Source organism: Lupinus angustifolius, chromosome LG11 (assembly GCF_001865875.1).
Source record: "Lupinus angustifolius cultivar Tanjil chromosome LG11, LupAngTanjil_v1.0, whole genome shotgun sequence".
Lineage (NCBI taxonomy): Eukaryota > Viridiplantae > Streptophyta > Magnoliopsida > Fabales > Fabaceae > Lupinus > Lupinus angustifolius.
Window position 1 is genome coordinate 20,003,413 of NC_032019.1, and position 18,728 is coordinate 20,022,140.

General features: G+C 31.8%; 2 protein-coding genes across 3 annotated transcripts; one reads left to right on the top strand and one right to left on the bottom strand.

The window, feature by feature from the left end:
* Nucleotides 7,272–11,891, top strand: LOC109360674 (1-aminocyclopropane-1-carboxylate oxidase homolog 1-like). Its single transcript, XM_019605719.1, has 3 exons — nt 7,272–7,894; nt 8,598–8,919; nt 11,391–11,891. Exons 1-3 carry the CDS (start codon nt 7,371–7,373, stop codon nt 11,640–11,642), a joined length of 1,098 nt encoding a protein of 365 aa, XP_019461264.1. The 5' UTR covers nt 7,272–7,370; the 3' UTR covers nt 11,643–11,891.
* Nucleotides 11,880–18,125, bottom strand: LOC109360673 (transcription factor EMB1444-like). 2 transcript variants are annotated; one of them, XM_019605717.1, is made up of 12 exons: nt 17,900–18,125; nt 17,058–17,228; nt 16,885–16,969; nt 16,677–16,718; nt 16,080–16,139; nt 15,135–15,254; nt 13,747–14,931; nt 13,536–13,643; nt 12,980–13,120; nt 12,653–12,778; nt 12,129–12,284; nt 11,880–12,019 (listed from the first exon to the last, which is right to left on the bottom strand). In XM_019605717.1, the coding sequence occupies exons 1-11, from the start codon at nt 17,998–18,000 to the stop codon at nt 12,198–12,200; spliced, it is 2,226 nt and encodes a 741-aa protein (XP_019461262.1). In that variant the 5' UTR covers nt 18,001–18,125; the 3' UTR covers nt 11,880–12,019; nt 12,129–12,197. The 2 variants fall into 2 exon arrangements, with proteins under 2 accessions (XP_019461262.1, XP_019461263.1); XM_019605718.1 differs by having other exon boundaries at nt 11,880–12,018; nt 12,126–12,284.

An 18,728-nucleotide genomic window follows, 5' to 3' on the forward strand; every position in this document is an offset into this window, starting at 1 on the left:
TATTGGGAGGATATTGGTGAAAGGATGGATGAAACAAACATAACATTCATACATTGAGATTGTGGACTTTGATCCTCATAATCTGAGATTATAACATCATTCATCATTGTGCATTTTTTATATGTGATGTATATATTGTGTTATTAGGCGTGTCTGTCTGAATGTAATATTCCGTGTAATTTCATGCCGTCAATGAATAATATTCATTAGATGTTTTACTCCCTTTTCTTTCTATTTTTCTTCTATTTGCATTTTGTTCAGATGGATCATTCTGCCAGGATTCTGAGTTACTGCTTGTCGATGTCCCAGGAGGGGGCATGGAGGATTGAGGAAAACGGTTATACCTACACTGGCCCTTGTGCTTTTTGATTAGTGTACTTGTGTAGGGCATTTATTTTGCGAGTAGTTTTATTTGGGCGACGATTAGGATTTCGCCTTGTACTTCGTACCAACATTTCATCATATTCTAATGAAGTGTGATCCAAAGTTATATTGAGTTATATTTTTATTACCTTTAGGTAATTGTGATTTTGATTTTCCGCATTGTATGTTACTTAAAGTTATGTTCCGAAAATGAAATGAATATATGGAAATAAATTTCATATGGCATAAAAAAAAAATACCATTTTTGAGCAAGATTTTTTTGGAGTAATTTTCGGGGCGTTACACACAATAAGAGGTAGAGAACTGTTTAGAGAAAAATTTTGCATAAGGTATTGACATGTGTCACTTGCTAATATGGCAAGAGTTGGTATTGACATGTGCCCATTGCTAATGTGGCAATAGTTTTTTTTGTTAAATAGTAAATAGATTGCACATGGAAGTTCTCATCCACATTCATTTCCATGTCTTAACTCTTACTATAATGTTTGTCATTTCAATGACATGTTCATGCATAGTACAAGAACCATCAAATTTCAAGGTGGTCAATATACTCATTAGTGTCCCAGCAAAAGACTTGTTAGCAGTTTGGGAGCGCTCTTCCACAAACTTCAGCATTTCTTTAGCACTTTCAGTTTTAGGAAGAACAGACTTAATGTTGCTAGCAATACTTATTCGCATATACATTAAACTCAATCTATTTGATCTTCCCAATTCCTATAATGAACTTTATGTTCTTCATCGCTTATATTAGTAATAGCGCTTGGTCTATATTCTCAAAGTGACAAATCCAAATTCATTACCTCAAGGTAAAATTAAATTTGTTCACTCCATTCAGAGGAGTTAAGTTCACTAAAAGTTGGAACAGATGAGAACTGCGAATGCAAAGCAACATGTACTACAATCAATAAAATTAAACAAAAAACATTAAGGCATTGAGTTACATGTTAACATGCTAAATTAATTCAGACTACTTCATAAGTTTATTAATATTTACATTTGAGTAATTCATCAATATACCATACTAGATATAATGATTAGGGATGACAGAAAACTCGACCTATGGGTACCGGTGAAAATACCTGCAACGGGCACCCGCAATAATAGCTTGTGGGCGGGAGCGGGTTTTGTGATACCTGCCCCGCGGGTACCCGCAAATTTATATATTTAGTTTTTAGTTAAATTTTTATATATATTTATTATTATTTTAAGATTATATATCATATACTTTATTATATTTCATAATAAATTACACCTATTTAACTATGATCATAAATTTATCATATAAATATCATATTATTCATGTAATAATTATTTTTACATATTGATTATTACAAATTATATAAATATATAATTAAAATTAAAAACTCGTTGGGTACCCGCAAATACCCGCTACCCGCACGGGTACCCGCAAATATTGCGGGTTTGGGCACAGCAAAGCACTACCCGTGCCCGCCCGCGTCCGTTGCCATCCCTAATAATGATACTAAAATAAATTTACATAATTTGGCAATGATGGTACATGCGTATATTAGAAACATTTACTATCTTTGGATATATAAATATAACTAATCATGCATTGATGCTACCAACATTCATGATCATTGATTATAAGCACAAACAACCAACCTTTGGACGATTCTCAATTGTCTTATAATAATAAACTTCAATTTACTCATAATTGTTATATCATTAATAGTATTAAATAAATGAGTAAATAAAATATGATCATACAATTTGGAATTAAATAAACATAAAGATTTGACTACTTTGGTGATTAACAAATCTATCAAACAATAATTTCAAACAAATGAAATATGATTATACAATTTGAAATTAAATAAACAAAAAAGATCGATTTGACCATTTTAGTGATTAACAAACCTATCATACAATAATTTCAAATATCTAACAAGTCGTAATATTATGCATACATATGACTTCCATTGTAACTTAATATATATATATATATATAATATATATATATATAATATCTGTCAACCTTATATATATAACATCTAATTATGTTAATACATAAATATTTATAAATACGTTTAGTTACTATTTCCTTATATGTATATATTGACATGTTTCATAAAACAGAATAGTTACTGTGCAAAGTTTCTGCACAATTTCTTCATTCAAAACCAGAACTGTAAAAGTTTCATAAATGAAACAATCCTTTTAAATACATTCACTATTAATAACATATATAATACATATATGTTAATGTTATTAGTCTTCGTTAATCTATATATATAATTATTAAACGTCTCTTATATTGTTATATATAACATATATGTTGCTTTTCTGTTAAAATATATACTATCATCTATTACCTGTTTTAAATATATATATCTTGTTTATGAGAATAGAAGAGTGTATTATAGCATAACAGATTTGCAAGAGAAAACAGAAGGTGCATTCATGTTTTATTTTTCTTGTTCTCAGAATATAGCAGAATGGATTTGCAAGGTTTTGTTTCTTTAATTGTTAGTAAGATGCAGCAAAAATAATTTTTTTTAAGTTCTCTAAACATTCAAGAACATATTATAAAACATCATTCAGGATTGAATCAAAATTAATGAAAAACTATAAGTTCTTAAACACAATACTCTGAAAAACTCTTCTTTCTCTTTGTCAACATAGAACTCTTCTATCTCTTTCCCTTTCTTTCTATGTTCTTCCTTTGTTGATGGCTAATATAACAACATTTTTGGACAGAGATAAAAACAACATTTAAAGTCTTTTTCGGATAAGTATAGTGTTTCTATCAAATATTATATATAAACTATTTCCCAAGATTCTTATCATTTCATTCACAACTCTCCATTCAAAAATTACACTATTCACATAACATGATGCATTTCTTACGGCTTGGTTCTAGGAAAAAATGACCAAGACTTGTGCTTGGTTTATGAATTGTGATAGTTCTTTGTCCAAGATATGTTTGAGCCTTTCAGGCTCTTTAATTATTGTTGCTTGGAGATTATTTCATTTGGACTCTTCTTGAAGTTTCGCTACTCTTTCGTACAAGAATCCTCTCCAAACAAGAGAATTCTTATTTCTCCTTTTGTTTTTAATAATAAAAATGTCATTTCAGTATTTTTTTCATTTGTTTTTGTAGTACTTACCTTACTATCTCCACTACATGAGAGAATTATTGTTAATTTTATTCTATAATGAAGAAGGTGGTAATCATATAATCGTGTTATCAAATACTCTATAGTTCATAGATGCATGTGTCATAATGACAGATTTCCTATGCTAAGCACTCTCTTTCCAAGGATCGTACCTCAAAGCTAAGCAAGAACTAACACATCATGCATTCTCAAATGAAAAGCAAAACTATAGTTTATATTTTTAAAGAAACAATGGAATCGCCAAAATGATACTAAATCTACCATTTGAGAAAGAAAGCAAATGAAAGAAACAGCGTGAAATATGAAACTAGATTCCTGCACCAAAATGAGATCCCTAACTTGCAAATATTTAACAAAGTTATGAACGATTATGGTATAGAAAGTGGGAGGGTTCTTAACTTTATCAAGAATGATAAAGCTAGGGTTAGGGTTGTTTATCGTGAGTAAGAATATCCTTAAGAGATTTCGTTCCATCCCAATGTCCTTCCCTCCATGTATGATTTAAAATAATGGTCCACTACTCCTTATGAATCTAGGAGTTTATTCTATTGAAGAGTTTATTCCAGTGCTTAATTTCTTCTCTAATAATAATCTTTGAAGATGTGGATGATGGTAGTTTTTTTATAAATAAAATATTTTATTAAGGAAAAATAAAGGTATATTGAAGAAACCAATATACATAACATAGAAAAAAGAGGAATTCAGAACACTTCCATTACAAAATCCACCCAATAGAAGCCATAAAAAACAAACAAAACAAAACGTAAGCTTGACTGAAAGAAAAGAAAACTAGCAATAGCATTCCATGCTAAGGACCGGGTTTGAAGTCTATTCAAACTAAGATATATTTGCAAACTTGTGAATTATTTTGATCCAAAGTCAAGATTTGAATTTGACGTCATCCAACTGATCATTTTAAAAAATACCCCATAACTTAATTGTGATAAAATTGCTGATGTCAATATGCATACTAAACCTCGACATCCATCTATGATTATCTTGTCTTGTAAGACAACCAGACCAAGGTAAATGAGGTTGATGTGGATATAATTATGCTGACAATACAGTATGAGTGGCTTCCAACATCATAACATATGGACATATGTAATGGTGGCAAGGGGAGTCATAAGATTGTCAAGGTGGGATGACTTAGGGAGTAGAGTGGTAAGGGGGTTGAGGATTCAAATTTCACACACCACAAAATACTAATATTTGCCTATAAAAAAAGTATTGGTGGCGAACCCAGATTAAAACTTTGCACATGCCCAACATCACTTGAATTTCTTTTAGATGACATGTTTGTAAGTTGATTTTTGGAAGGAAAACAAGATAAAGTAAAGTTTCCAAAGTTTCACAAGTGTATTTTACGATTTCTATTAAAATGTATGAAAGTATTTTAGAATATCTTAAATCATATTCTAAAAAATATTTTAATATCATAAAAATATCATTATTATATCATAGATTGATATTACCATATTTTATGATTTGTGCAAAATCCTAGTCCATTGTCCATTTTGTCATAACTAGAATGTAAGCTTTGAGACACAATCTTAAAACTTTCAACTACTTTATTCATAAGTCATAACTCCATGCAGTGCATTGGTATTAGATGACCGTGATCTTTTATCGTGATTTGTGATGAGATCACTACCATGAGTACTATCTCTTAATAATGTAGTCTCAAAAAAATCAAATTGAAGTAATCAAAGTGCGTGAGATGAAGTATGTAAGGCACAATTCTAGGATCAGTCGACACGTACATACAAAATCAATGAGTTGAATTGCTCCCGACATCATCTATGAATGACATGACATTTCCGAATTAAATATTGACAACCACATAACATTTGCTATTATTGCTTTTAACATAAAGTGCTATTTAAAGATTCCAACATGTTCAAATAAATGCCATTTCATTTTAGGTAGGGTAGGAACTGGTAACATCTTTTCTTATCATCTCACACGATCTTGGGATAAAAACAAAAATGCTTACGTCTTATTCCATTATTTAAACTAAGAATCACTTACAATTAACACTATAATTGAATTGAGTGAAAATGGTTGGAAAGAAGAAAAAAATGAAAAAATAGAGACATTATAGAATCTTTTTCTATCTAGTTGAGGAGGGAAAATAGAAAAAAATGAAAAAAGCGTATAGGACCTACATAAATTCTCCCTTCATTATTGCAAAGAAAACCCACATTATAAAAATATATGTTTTTGGTAAATATTCTATCACTATTGCTTTTTAAATTAAATTATAAGTTAATATTTCAAAAATTATATTTTCTATATATAGTCAATAGGACAATATATTTAATACATCAAATCAAATAATTTAAAAAGGAATTTATACCATGTATGATGAGGATATATATACGTCATCATTTGAGATATTCAATCTCTTTCATTCTATTCTTTTCTTTTTATTTTTCTTTCAAACCAAATAAAAAAATTTATCTCATTTTTATAACTTTTCTTTTTTCTTTAAACTTTCACTTTCTTCTCATTTTTTCCATGAACCAAACAAAATATAGTATAAGTACTTAAATTTTAGTACTCACAAAAGCAAATTATTTTAATAAAAACAAATTTATTACATTTACATAGTCAAGATAAATATATGTACTATATCAAATTATTTATATTTAAAAAACATTTTCTCCATGTGTAAGGAAGATATAGATGTCATTAGATATATTTAATCTTTTTCGTTTCACTCATTTTTCTTTATTTTTCTTTTGGACCAAATAACTTAGAAATTATCTCATTTTTATTATTTTTCATTCTTTCAACTTTCATTTCTTCTATTTTCTTTCCACTTATTTTTTGTGTGAACCAAACATAGCATAAATATAATCTATTTACCACTAATTACTTTTGAGTTTTGATTGAGTAGGGTGATTAGATAGTGGTCATTCCATTATTTAAACTAATAAACTTTTAGAGTGCTATCAAGTCCAACCTACTCCCTACTCCATTATTTAAGAATAATAGCATACATTCGATAACCTTTAAAATGTATATTTACATACTACAAACTAATTAATGATAATTTTATAAAATAAAATAAAAGTAAAACATTTATAGATGATTTAAAGTACTAATAGCTTTATCTAAATAAAACTTAGAGAAAATGTAAATTTTCTTTAGTAAATTATTCAACATTTATATTTTGATAATTAATAATTTTTAAATAAAAATAATACCCAAATATAAATAATATGCTGCATAATCATTAATATGTGCACATGCTTACATGGTTGTTATTTTATAGCTACATGATATTCTAGCACAATATAATAGATATATAACAATTATTGAACAACTTAAACAATAACAACAATCAAACATCAACTTCAGTAAGTAGATCAATACATGAACAATGTCATATATCAGAAATCATTTTTATTTAGAGAACATTGATCTATAAATCATTATTAATTAATTTGTTTATGATTTTTTGTCTTCTAAGAATTAGACTAATATTTATTTGATACAATCCGAGATTTCTATTTGTGACAATAATCACTCTAACTTATCCATGATGCACTTTTTTAAAATCTTGAACTTAAAAAGAAACTAAATTATTTCTTTCTCATTTACCTTTTTATCCTTTTCTAATCCCATATAAAAATTAAATAATAACTAAAACTTATCATTGGCCTATCTTTGGAAAGCTAATTTTTTAATTCATAAAATAGAAAGTTGGTGTTCCATTATTTTAATGCATCCAAAGTTTGGCATCTTACACCATCAATCATTACTTGAATGGACACACCAACTCTCCCACTTAATTTGAACCAAACTCCTTCTCAATAATAACTATCTCAATAAACTACCATGGAAGTTACACCCTTTGATCAAGATGCAGAATATGACAGAGCCAAAGAAGTGAAGGAATTTGATGAAACCAAAGCTGGAGTCAAAGGACTTGTTGACTCTGGCATTATCAAGCTCCCAAGATTCTTTATCCATTCACCAGAAACACTATCTTTTGCAAAAACAAAAACACCATTATGTTTCCAAGTTCCTGTGATAGATTTCACAGGATATGATGAAAGGTATAGGAGAGAAGAGATTATATGTGAGATTTGTGAAGCATCAGAGACATTGGGTTTCTTTCAAATGGTGAATCATGGAGTTCCAGTTTGTGTTATGGATGATATGCTGAGAGTGGTTAAAGAGTTTCATGAACAACCAAAGGAGGTGAAGAAGGAGTGGTATTCACGTGATCATGGTGTGAAAGTCAGGTATTTTAGCAATGGTGATCTCTTTGTAGCTAAAGCTGCAAATTGGAGAGATACCATTGCATTTGACTTCCAAAATGGTCCTCTCAACCCTCAAGACTATCCCCTTATTTGCAGGTATTGTTATGCATTCTTTTTTTTTTTTTTGCGTATAAAGGGTATTCTCTTACCAAGAAACTGATCTCTTTCAAAATATGTGAGTATTCTTCCCAACAAGTATCTTTCAGTGTTGATATTAGGAATCAACATTTGAGCTATGATCCAATATAATACTTATTCTAATAGACCAACTTGTTATATATTAAGAAATTTTAAAGAAATTATTATATGTTCTATCATAAATTCAAACCAATTAATTTTAAATATCTAAGAGTAGGTTCAAATTGTAGCAGCAAAGTCATTTTAACTCATTGATCTCATAATCAATAATCAATGGTTTAGATCTAGAAAGGATCTTTCTGATTAAGGTGATAAAACTACGTACATCTATTTTCCCCATACCTCATTAAGTAAGAAGCTAGTGGACACTAAGCCACCTTTTAATATATTTATCTCCCTTAATTTATGCTATACATCAAACTCAACTACATATACATTAATTATCTTTCTGGTAAAATTAGTTGTTGAAAAATTCAGTTAGGTGCAAAATAATTGATAATTTTTTTGGGTCTACTACCTCTCACCTAACCATGTCACCATGCAACCATGTGTTGGTTACTTTTGTGTGTATAATAAATTAGACATAAACCATGTGAGTTGGATTTTTCATGCATGCAGCTATGGTTTCTTTAGTATTAGTAATGATATTTATTTAATGCAGGGATGCAGTGAGCAAATACATAAATCATATTATGAAACTAAGGGAAATATTATCAGAACTATTGTCAGAGGCTTTGGGACTGAAAAGGGAGTATCTTGGAAGCATAGAATGCATGAAAAGTGAAACAATGGTGTGCCACTATTACCCAGCTTGTCCAGAACCAAACCTGACATTTGGGTCAACCAAGCATTCAGATCCATCGTCTTTAACAATTCTCCTTCAAGATACCATTGGTGGCCTTCAAGTTTTTCATGAAAATCAGTGGGTTGATGTGAACCCTGTGCAAGGTGCATTAGTTGTGAACATTGGTGACTTTATGCAGGTAACTCATGGATTCCTATATATGCTTATTATATTCTTACAATTTCATTGGTGTTTCATCCTTATGATTTAAGTGTTAGTGATGGAAATAAACATAGATTTATTGTTTTATGCTGTTTTTTATTAAAATATGAGTGTTGGAACGTGGGAAGATTATAAATCACTGAAACAAGTTATTCAAAAAACAAATCAAAATACAACCTCACATATTTAGCATAAACATTAAAACAGGGGAGTATTGTGTTTAATTATGTCAAATTTTAAGACAAAAATGTGGTAAGAGCCATGAAAAGAAAGTTTCTTGATGAATTAAGAAGTGTATAAAAGAAAGCTTACAGGAGCTTAAAGAAAGAAGAACGAGAAACAAAGATTAATAAATTCTCATTCAATGAATTGAATTTAATTGATTTAATAAGAAGTGAGCCAATGTGGCTTATTTATACAAGAAAAAAGAAAAAAAAAAACTTGTAAAACAAGTAACTAACATAAATCTAACTTGATAATTCCTAACTGTCTAACCAATTATCATCTTCCAAAATAACCTATCATATATCTTTAATATCCCCTCAAGCTGGTGAGTTAAAATTTTTACTCTCCAACTTGGAATTGATTTGAAATAATAACAACGCTTAACCACCCATGGCAGAAGTTATATCATCAAACGTTTAACCCTATAGCAGAAGCTATATCTTTGCTTAACCACTATGGACAGAAGCTACTCATCCAATGCTTAACCATACATGACAGAAGTTATATCTGAGCTTAACTATCATGGACATAAGCGAACCAACCATTGATGATGAAAGAGAGATAACGGATCAGAATCTTGATCATAATGAGATGCTTCTATGATGAATAAGAAAGAGGGGTAAATGATGAAGAATAAGAAAATGATGTAATCTTGTATAGGATAAATTGGTCATGGTACTCCATTCTTGAAGAGTTTGAGGATATCAAGAAACTAGCTTATGCACTTGAAAAGAATTTTTGACCAGAAACAAACTCCTTTGATCTGAATTTGAAGGTTGATGAAGAAGGTGATAATGAATAATTTAGGGTCATATGTTGAAAAGAAACATTGGATGCTGAAGAACAACGTTGGAGCAATCAAAGAAATCAAGATAGTCTTGCCACATGCAGCATTGTCACCTATTAGAAGCAAGATAACACTAATGAAGGCCATTGAGATGAAAAAGAAAGCACCACCATGTTATTGTTGAAGTTTTCCATGAAATCCTTCATAGAACCATAAGCGGAAGCTATTAAAAGATAATCATGCTCTGATACCATGTTAAAATGTGGTAAGAGCCATGAAAAGAAAGTTTCTTGATGAATCAAGAAGTGTATAAAAGAAAGCTTAAAGAAGCTTAAAGAAAGAAGAATGAGAAACAAAGATTGATAAATTCTCATTGAATGAATTGAATTTAATTGATTTAATAAGAAGTGAGCCTGGCTTATTTATACAAGAAAAAAGAAAAAAAAACTTGTAAAGCAAGTAACTAACATAAATCTAACTTAATAATTACTAACTTTCTAACCAACTATCATCTTCCAAAATAACCTATCATATATCTTTAATAAATATAATTTTCCCTTACACATTATTTTACAGCTTTTTGCTTAGCACATTAATAAATATCTTCCGTAAATTTTGGTGCTGAAAAAAGTAATATGTTTTTGTCCATAAATAAAAGATTCTTATGCAATTGGAGCATAGTTCTTATTTCTACAAAATCCTTAAAATAGTAAAAGAAAATGAAGAAAAAGAAAGGGAAAACGTATTAACCAACAATGAAAAGGGAAATGGAAGGTAAAATATGGATCATGAATTTGAGAAAGTGGAAAGTGAAATTAGAGAATGAATGACCGTGTGAATTTTTTGAGAGTGTGAGGAGTTGAATGATTGAGTAAAATGAGTCTGTTGAGAAATGAATTAGAGAATTTAAGGGTGAGTGAAATGAGGGACTTAGGAAATGAATTAGACATTTAACAGTGTTCACTTGAGTGAACGCTATTAAATATTTACTTCAATCATTTAATAGCGTTTGTTTAATTGAACATCATTAAAAGTAAACAAATGATTTGGTTCATTTAGTAGGAAATGTGAAAATTTATAAAATAGGTTATGGGATCCATTTAAGGATAATGACGGAGTTTTATAAATATGGATGCTCTTACAAAATAAGAATATGAACTAACAAAGAATCTTCAATTTTCATTGTCACATGCTCTTCCAAAATAAATAAAATAATGTCTTTCCATAAAATCTTCAACTTCATACCTTGCATAGAAATTTCAAGAAATTTAAATGATCTACATGCAAGTACACTTTTACTTTATTATAAATACAAACACATTTAGACAAGTTAATTTTTTTCTTTCTTTATACAAACACATTTAGGGAATAAATGATTTGGTTTAGCATCTAACAAGGCAGAAATTAACTCCCCCATTATGGTGTTTCTTGTGTAGCTTATCAGCAATGACAAGTTCAAAAGTGTTGAGCATAGAGTACTATGTGGAAGTGTTAGACCAAGGGTATCAGCAGCTTGCCATATTTATCCCAGCTCAAGTCATAAATACAAACCATATGGACCAATAGAAGAGTTAACATCAGATCAAAATCCACCAAAATATAGGGCAACCCATAATGCTGAATATCTTGCTTATTACAGGTCCAAAGGATTAGATGGCAACAAAGCACTCCCTTATTTTAGGCTGTAGTATATAGTATGGAGCACATCTTTTGTCCCAAAAAGTGTCACTGTAATTGGTTGAAAAAAATGTTTAAGTTAAAAGTTTAACAAGTAAATGTTTTTCTGACCAATCACAACAAATTTAACATGGAGTGACAGAATTTGTGAGATAGAAGATATGCACCCTGGTAATAATGGATTCTATCTTTAATTATAATGATTATGTAGTGACTTGGAAGTTGGAACATAAAATGTGACACTTGGATGAGTTCAATGACATTCTATTATTTTCAATGACAAACATTTAAATAACTTAAACTTTACTTATACATTCCAATCAAAACACAAGAAAAACAACAAAGGGAGTCTTGAGACATTATAAAGCCTCTTTGACATAAGGATATACTTCACCATCGAGAAACGAAAGAAGATTTCGATTTCCATCTCCAAATTTGACTCTGACGTGCAGCTCACTTCTTTTTTCTTTTGGGGTGTGAAACAGTGTCAAACCAAAGGTCTCAACAAATGCAAGGTAGTTTTCTTTTCTTCAATGAAGTAGCTGTCTCCAAGAATCAAGTAGCTATTATGAGTGCATTGTGCTCTTGGATTGAAGTAATTGAACAAGTGGCCATAAGATATCCAACCTGTGTAAATTTCTATTGTTTTGGCCCTGTGATACACAATTAACTCATCAGTATCAATTGAATGTTGGTTCCATTTGTGAGAGTCATTCCATGGAATTGTGCAAAGTATATCAAATGGAAAAATGCAACTAGAATTTACTGAAATGATCAGAAACACCTTTCTAAGTGAAACAATAATAGTCTTTATGTTTCTTAAGTATTCAATCAGGAAGTGGTCAACAAAAAGATTTCAACCATGAATTATCATGCAGAAGATTCTAAAGCATATTTAAATTAATCATGTTGAACATGTTGGCAGCAATCTGTGTAATTTCTTCGGCTCGACTAATAAGAAAAGAGTGCAGTAAGTTTGTTAAACTTAATAAAAAATAAATCTTGCTTCTTCTGAACCTACCTCAACCACAAAACTTATGCATGTCTTCTCACCATGAGCTTCTGTTGCACCCTTCAAAATTGTAAGGCCCAAGCTTCTTATGGCTTCAACTATCTCAAGAAAATGGCTGCACTCCTCACACAGCATCTGTAGCACAAGCCATAATTAGCATAAAAGAACACAGTTGATGATATTGAGTATAGAGCACTGTCTTTGAAGGGCCTGAAACTCTAGGCTCACTCCATTTCTCGGCAGAATTAGTTTTTCTCTTGCTCGTGTATTCTAATTTTTAATCGGTCATTTTATGATGGAATAAATAAAGTATTGTAATCTTCAACTCTTACATACCTCAACAAGCATCTGACCATTCTTGCTAAGATTCTCGACTAATATTGAACGTATTTTCAGATGGCCTCCCACTTCCATTGCCCAACTTGAACCCTGTTGATAACTAGATGATCCATGAATATCTGTTTCCATGTGATGCAACTGTACAATAGCAGTAGTATTAAAAAATGGAGATAGAAGCAAAAATGTCAACATGCAAAAATTGTATGGAACAAATCAACAGTTTCTGAATGGATCATTGACACTAAAACACTTCCTATCTAAAAAAGCAATTAAGCAAATACATAAAATCTTAGGGACCTGTTAAGAGAACTTAAATGTAGCTTAAAATATTTAGGATATTCAATCTTTAATTTTATAAAATCAATGCTTTAGTAATATAAACACAGCATAAATTGTTCCTTAAGAAACACCAAAGTCTTATTGTGGTTAAGAAGCTCTTAATGAGTAAACTTGAGTAAGAAACCAGTTAATTTGTAGTTAAAACATAAACAATGTTTGTATAACCATGCCCATGAACCAAATGATAGACTTCTCAAATCTCATTAAGCCTTACCTTTGGCTTTGAGTTGCCAAATTTACTTAGCTTGTCAGCATAAGTAGTTACACTATGGAGAAAGAGCATGTGCTTTATCGTGCACTCCAGCAAGGTATCGATGCTGCACTGTTTAAGTTATCATAAAAGTTTTAACCGTGTGAATAGGAACTACAACCATCAGAAAATCAAAACTTACTGAGACAGGAGTAAACAAATTACTGCAAGATACCTTCGCTCCATTTGGCACGAGTTCTCGCAACTCCTTAATACGATCTTGGATCAGTTGTCTGTCCCTTGGCCTAGGCCTACTACTTTCCCCAGGCCTAGCTCTCTTCTTGCTGCTCTTAGCTGGCTCAGCAGACCTCTCAAACTGTTCACGTCGTGAACTAGGACATGCAGAAGAAAAAACTTTCGGGGATACCATATCACATATCCCAGATGAACTCAAACTACGGTGTTTTCCCTCTCGGACAAGAGAGAACTGATCTATCGAATAGCCCTCTGAATTAATAGTGTTCACGGTATGAATAGAAGCTTCAGGATTCTTTTCTGAGGCTATTGCAGATTGAGTTGATGTAGAAAATGATAACTCACTATTAATATCATTATTACTATGGCAAACATTGGCCACCATTGCTTCCAAAAGAGGCTCTCGACGAGATTCAGAAGTCAGTTGGCTACAGTTAATCTCATCTGGCATCTCAACAGTTTTAACATCTTGTTTTACCTGTGCGGCCCAATCGAAATATTTATTCCCTTTCAGAAAACCTGGTCCAAGTGCTTCATGTAGCTCACAGCCAGGAGGGAAATTCAATGCGTATGAGGTATCCTTGTGACAAGGCTCAGTCTGAAGCTTTTCAGTAACTTGGGAGTTTGCATCTGAAGGTCTGGGCACATTCAACACCCCCTTTTGGTTGATATCTACATAACGCAACTGGTCACTTTCACAAAGAACCGCATCAAGAAACTCTGAAGGAAAGGATGCAGAATCAACTCCGACTTTTTCTGATGGGCGTATTAAATCATTGAAGCTATTGTTATCCATAACCAAATTGTGAAAAAATGATGAGAAATGTGTTTCTGCTTCGAAACTTGTATCTTTGAAGCCGCTATTGTTCCCTTCCAACTTCCTCTCATTTACAGGTTTCATTTCTACAAGCTTTTGATGCTCCGTATTCATCATATTTGATAATGACTGAAGCAAAATGGAACTTCCATCGCTTTTAAATTCAAGTCCCTCGTGCTCGGCCACATCCACAACCATTTTCTGATAAACAGCAGGAGGTGAAGAGTTCTTCCCAGGGCATTCAAAGGGCATTAAAATATCCGGTCTTTCACTCTTCATAGATTTCCCCGTATCATGAGAGTAAGCAGGCATAACTTCTGAAGACAAAGTTTTGGTGGATACATTCAGCTGAAAAAAAAAACGAAATCTAAACCTTCTGATAATGTTCAATACATCTCAGTTAAAACAATTATGGCATGGCATCACTTGCTCTATATTAGTGTGTGAAAAATGAGCACGCCTATTGCCATACTACTTCTAACCCACTCACACAAGCACATTCATGCAGAGAGAAGACACATACACATAGAGAGGTGAAGGCAGGAGGTTACCGGAGATGAAGAATTATTTGGGCCACTTTGTACTTGACTAGGAACGTAGCCTATGGTATAATCTTGTGCAGACAAAAAGAGACTTCTGATATGAGCTACAACCCTCGTATCTTCAATAACCTGCCATCGGGGAAAGGGGAGACAGGGGATGCATAAAGTATTAGATATTTCAATAATAAATGGACTTCCACGTACAAGAATCGGCATATATCAGCGAGCTATTCTACAATCCACCAAATCATAAAATAGTCCATGATAAGAGACAAACATAGTCAGATCCAAGTATCTTTTAAACAGAAAATAAGCACAAGACCTACAAGTTACTAACTAAACATTTGCATGTAAACATGTTATAATAGTAAGACAACATAAGTAGTTTGGGGATAAAAAAAGCCATTACACATGAGTCTATAATCAAAACTAATACTCTTTTTCCAGATTAAGCAACAAAGTTTTATGCCAATTTAGGTTCCCTATGTAAGCCAGCATTTAAGTAGGTAATGTCTGTTAACAGTAAGATCAGGGTAACATACATGAAATTGTATTGCCATAATTATCAATAAAAAGTGCCTTCATATTTAATGCCAAATCCTGTAGCATTGCTCACTAGTTAAGTAAACTACGATGTAAATAATACATATATATTTACCTACACTTTGTAATTTGGATTAACAAGTATTTAGTAAAATCTCAATCACTAGTCAAGCAATTACCATAATTAGATAGTGAAGAAATACAAGGTGAGTTATATCATCTGAATACAATAAGATAGGAAAAAAGTTCAAGCAAGCTTTAAAATGCTGAAAAATAATACCATCACAAGGGATAAGTATAAGAGGCACCTTCTTGATCCAAATCAGCATCCACATTCACCACCATGTAATTTAAGCATATAAATAAATAAATAAATAAATAAATAAAAGACTACAAGTATAGTCGTCTTACTTCATTTAAAGAGCCAAGCTGAACAACTCCAAGTGGGACTACTGCTACAACAATGATAGTCTACAATGCAAAGCATTGTTAATGAAAAATTTAAAATCGGACAAATCAACATCTGCAAGAGAACCACTAGTTTTATAGCATTAAGTACACAAGACGTCTAGAACCTATTTTTAATTTGCTTTTTTTATTTTATTTTTTGCTCATTCGGAAGTTTATCAAACAAAAGAGTCCTCATTTAGCACCAACTGGGGGTACTTTTAAGTGAAAAGATAACAACATATTGAAGTGAATTCATTGATACAATGCAGCACATTTGAGTAATCTTAGTATTTAAACATTTTTCTTATATAACTCTGGATAGACAAATCAGATTTCAATACACAACAAGGTAATTCAAGATCAGGCACATGATTTCAACTGAATCCATAAACTTTTTGCATGTTAATAATATTTTCCAAACACATTGTTGAAATTAAATCATCCACTATCCTTAGTACCGGGAGAGAACTCCTAATTCTGGCTAAATATAGAAAGCCCATTAAAGCAGTCTTTATTGAGAATGAATTTTTTAATCTTTCATGCTACCAATTAACTTACCCTAATTCCAGCTGAAAACTGCGATTGCCACCCATCAGAAAACTGAAAATCAAACAAAAAAGGGGGAATGAAAGGAGAATGCTCGAACATTAATTATATAATGGCATCATAAATATCTGGGACTGTTTCCAAATATAGACATTAAAATATCACAAGGTAGAGAAAACAAAAGTGACTAGTGGAAAAATTGAAGAACATGGATCCTCACCTCAGAAGATGGACCACAACCTGTAATTTGATTGTCTGCACAGATCCACCTATAATTTCCAGTAACAGCTACCTGTCCAACAACACTGTACCGAAAGAGGATCTTATGCTAAGAGTTACATAAAAGATAAATTTAATCATAAATAGCATTTATGTTCATTAGATTAGTCATACCCTTCTCCTAAAGAATATACTTGATAAGACATCTTTGCCAAAGCTAACCCTAGAGGGTCACGTGAAAAATTCCGACCACCAATCGGTTCTATGGTCTTATGGCAACAATTATTTTCTGGAGAGTCGTAATCAACAGGATTCTCATAGTAAGCATCCTCCCATGTCAACATCCTGTGATCAAATACAACACTCAGAAACTAATTTGATGGAACACATGTAGTTAACCCTTCAGGATAAGTACATACAAAACCAAAACAAAGAAAATTCAATATTGCCAACTGCACTCAAGACAGAACAAAGTAACAAAAACAAATGCAAGCCGTAACTCGTTACAGACACACAGCAATAACAGTAACATCAAGCGCTTCGACTAGACGGGGAAATTATAATCCATCATACAATATGGATTTAGAGCACAATACAATGTTTCATAATACCAAAACAATGAACACCCTAGAGCACAAAATCCCCAACATATTCTTATTACATTCTTACATGGATTCTAGATACGCAAATCATACCATTCTATGTTCAAAATCTAAACCACGATACTATAACAAGTACTACATAAATGCTCTAATCAACTAGAAATCATTATAAATGGATATTTACTCAACTACTCCACCAATATGGAACTTCAACATTTAACATTAATGAGAGTTCTCTGGTAAAAATAAAAGCAATTATTCCCTTTCTAAAACCAATCATAACCAAATAGGTTATGGAAAATCACCAAACTTATGAGAACAAGACAAATAGGAACCAATATTTCTTCATACAAAAAAAGATGCAATAGCTCAAAATAAGACAATGAGAAGTGAAAGTGAAAGAATAAACCATACATCCTAGCACGATGTTTGAGCTTCCAAAAGATTGCATACTTCCACTCAGTATTCAAACAGAGGCTTCTAAGCATTTGGTGCAAGTTAGTACCCATCTCCATATTCTTCTCAAAATCAAAACTTTAACACAAGGGTTATAAATCACTGCTAAAAAAAGCTACAAAACACCAACAATAATAAAAAACCCTCCAATTCCCAAAACCAACACAACACTCTTTGTCCCTTGCTCCTAGCTTCCCCTATAAGACCCTCTTCCAGCCTGCTTCCTCCGCAACCCGGCTCGCCGTTTTAATGGCGGTCCAACCGTTGCTAATAGCAGCCTATCCCTTCCCATCACTCCCTCACACTCACACCACCCAATTACACTAACCCAAGCTTCAAATTTTGCCTTCTTCAGAAACTTCTATGAAGGGCACTCAGGGTTATGAAAAGTGGAGAATCAGACATACCCATTATGCAAAGATTGCAACTTTCCATTGAAACTGTTGAAAGCAGATTCAGAAGGGAAATGTGTTGGTGAAAATTTGAGATTAGCTTATGTCTGAAGACATGGATGGAGACAAAAAAGAGAGAGTGTGAACTAAATGAATACACTTTAAGGCAAATGAGAAAAAAGGGGTGTTGTGAAAATGAAAAAGAGACAACAAAGTTTGAAGCTTTATGGAAACTAAACCATAAATCCCTAAACTTTAGGGTTAGTGAGGTAAGAAATTTCTCTCTCTAACTCACTTTCGGCACAATAGAGGTAAGTGTCTATATGTTTGTGTCATAAACGTTGAAATGAGAGTGGAAGGAGAGAGTGTATTTTTATATTGGACTTAAACATGGG

Coding starts and splice junctions, on each gene's coding strand:
- LOC109360674 (XM_019605719.1), top strand. CDS start 7,371: ATGGAAGTTACACCCTTTGATCAAGATGCAGAATATGACAGAGCCAAA. Junction 7,895..8,597: donor GACTATCCCCTTATTTGCAG/GTATTGTTATGC, acceptor TATTTAATGCAG/GGATGCAGTGAGCAAATACA. Junction 8,920..11,390: donor ACATTGGTGACTTTATGCAG/GTAACTCATGGA, acceptor TTTCTTGTGTAG/CTTATCAGCAATGACAAGTT.
- LOC109360673 (XM_019605717.1), bottom strand. CDS start 18,000: ATGGAGATGGGTACTAACTTGCACCAAATGCTTAGAAGCCTCTGTTTG. Junction 13,644..13,746: donor TCGTGCCAAATGGAGCGAAG/GTATCTTGCAGT, acceptor TAACTTAAACAG/TGCAGCATCGATACCTTGCT. Junction 12,285..12,652: donor GCATAAGTTTTGTGGTTGAG/GTAGGTTCAGAA, acceptor TGTGTATCACAG/GGCCAAAACAATAGAAATTT.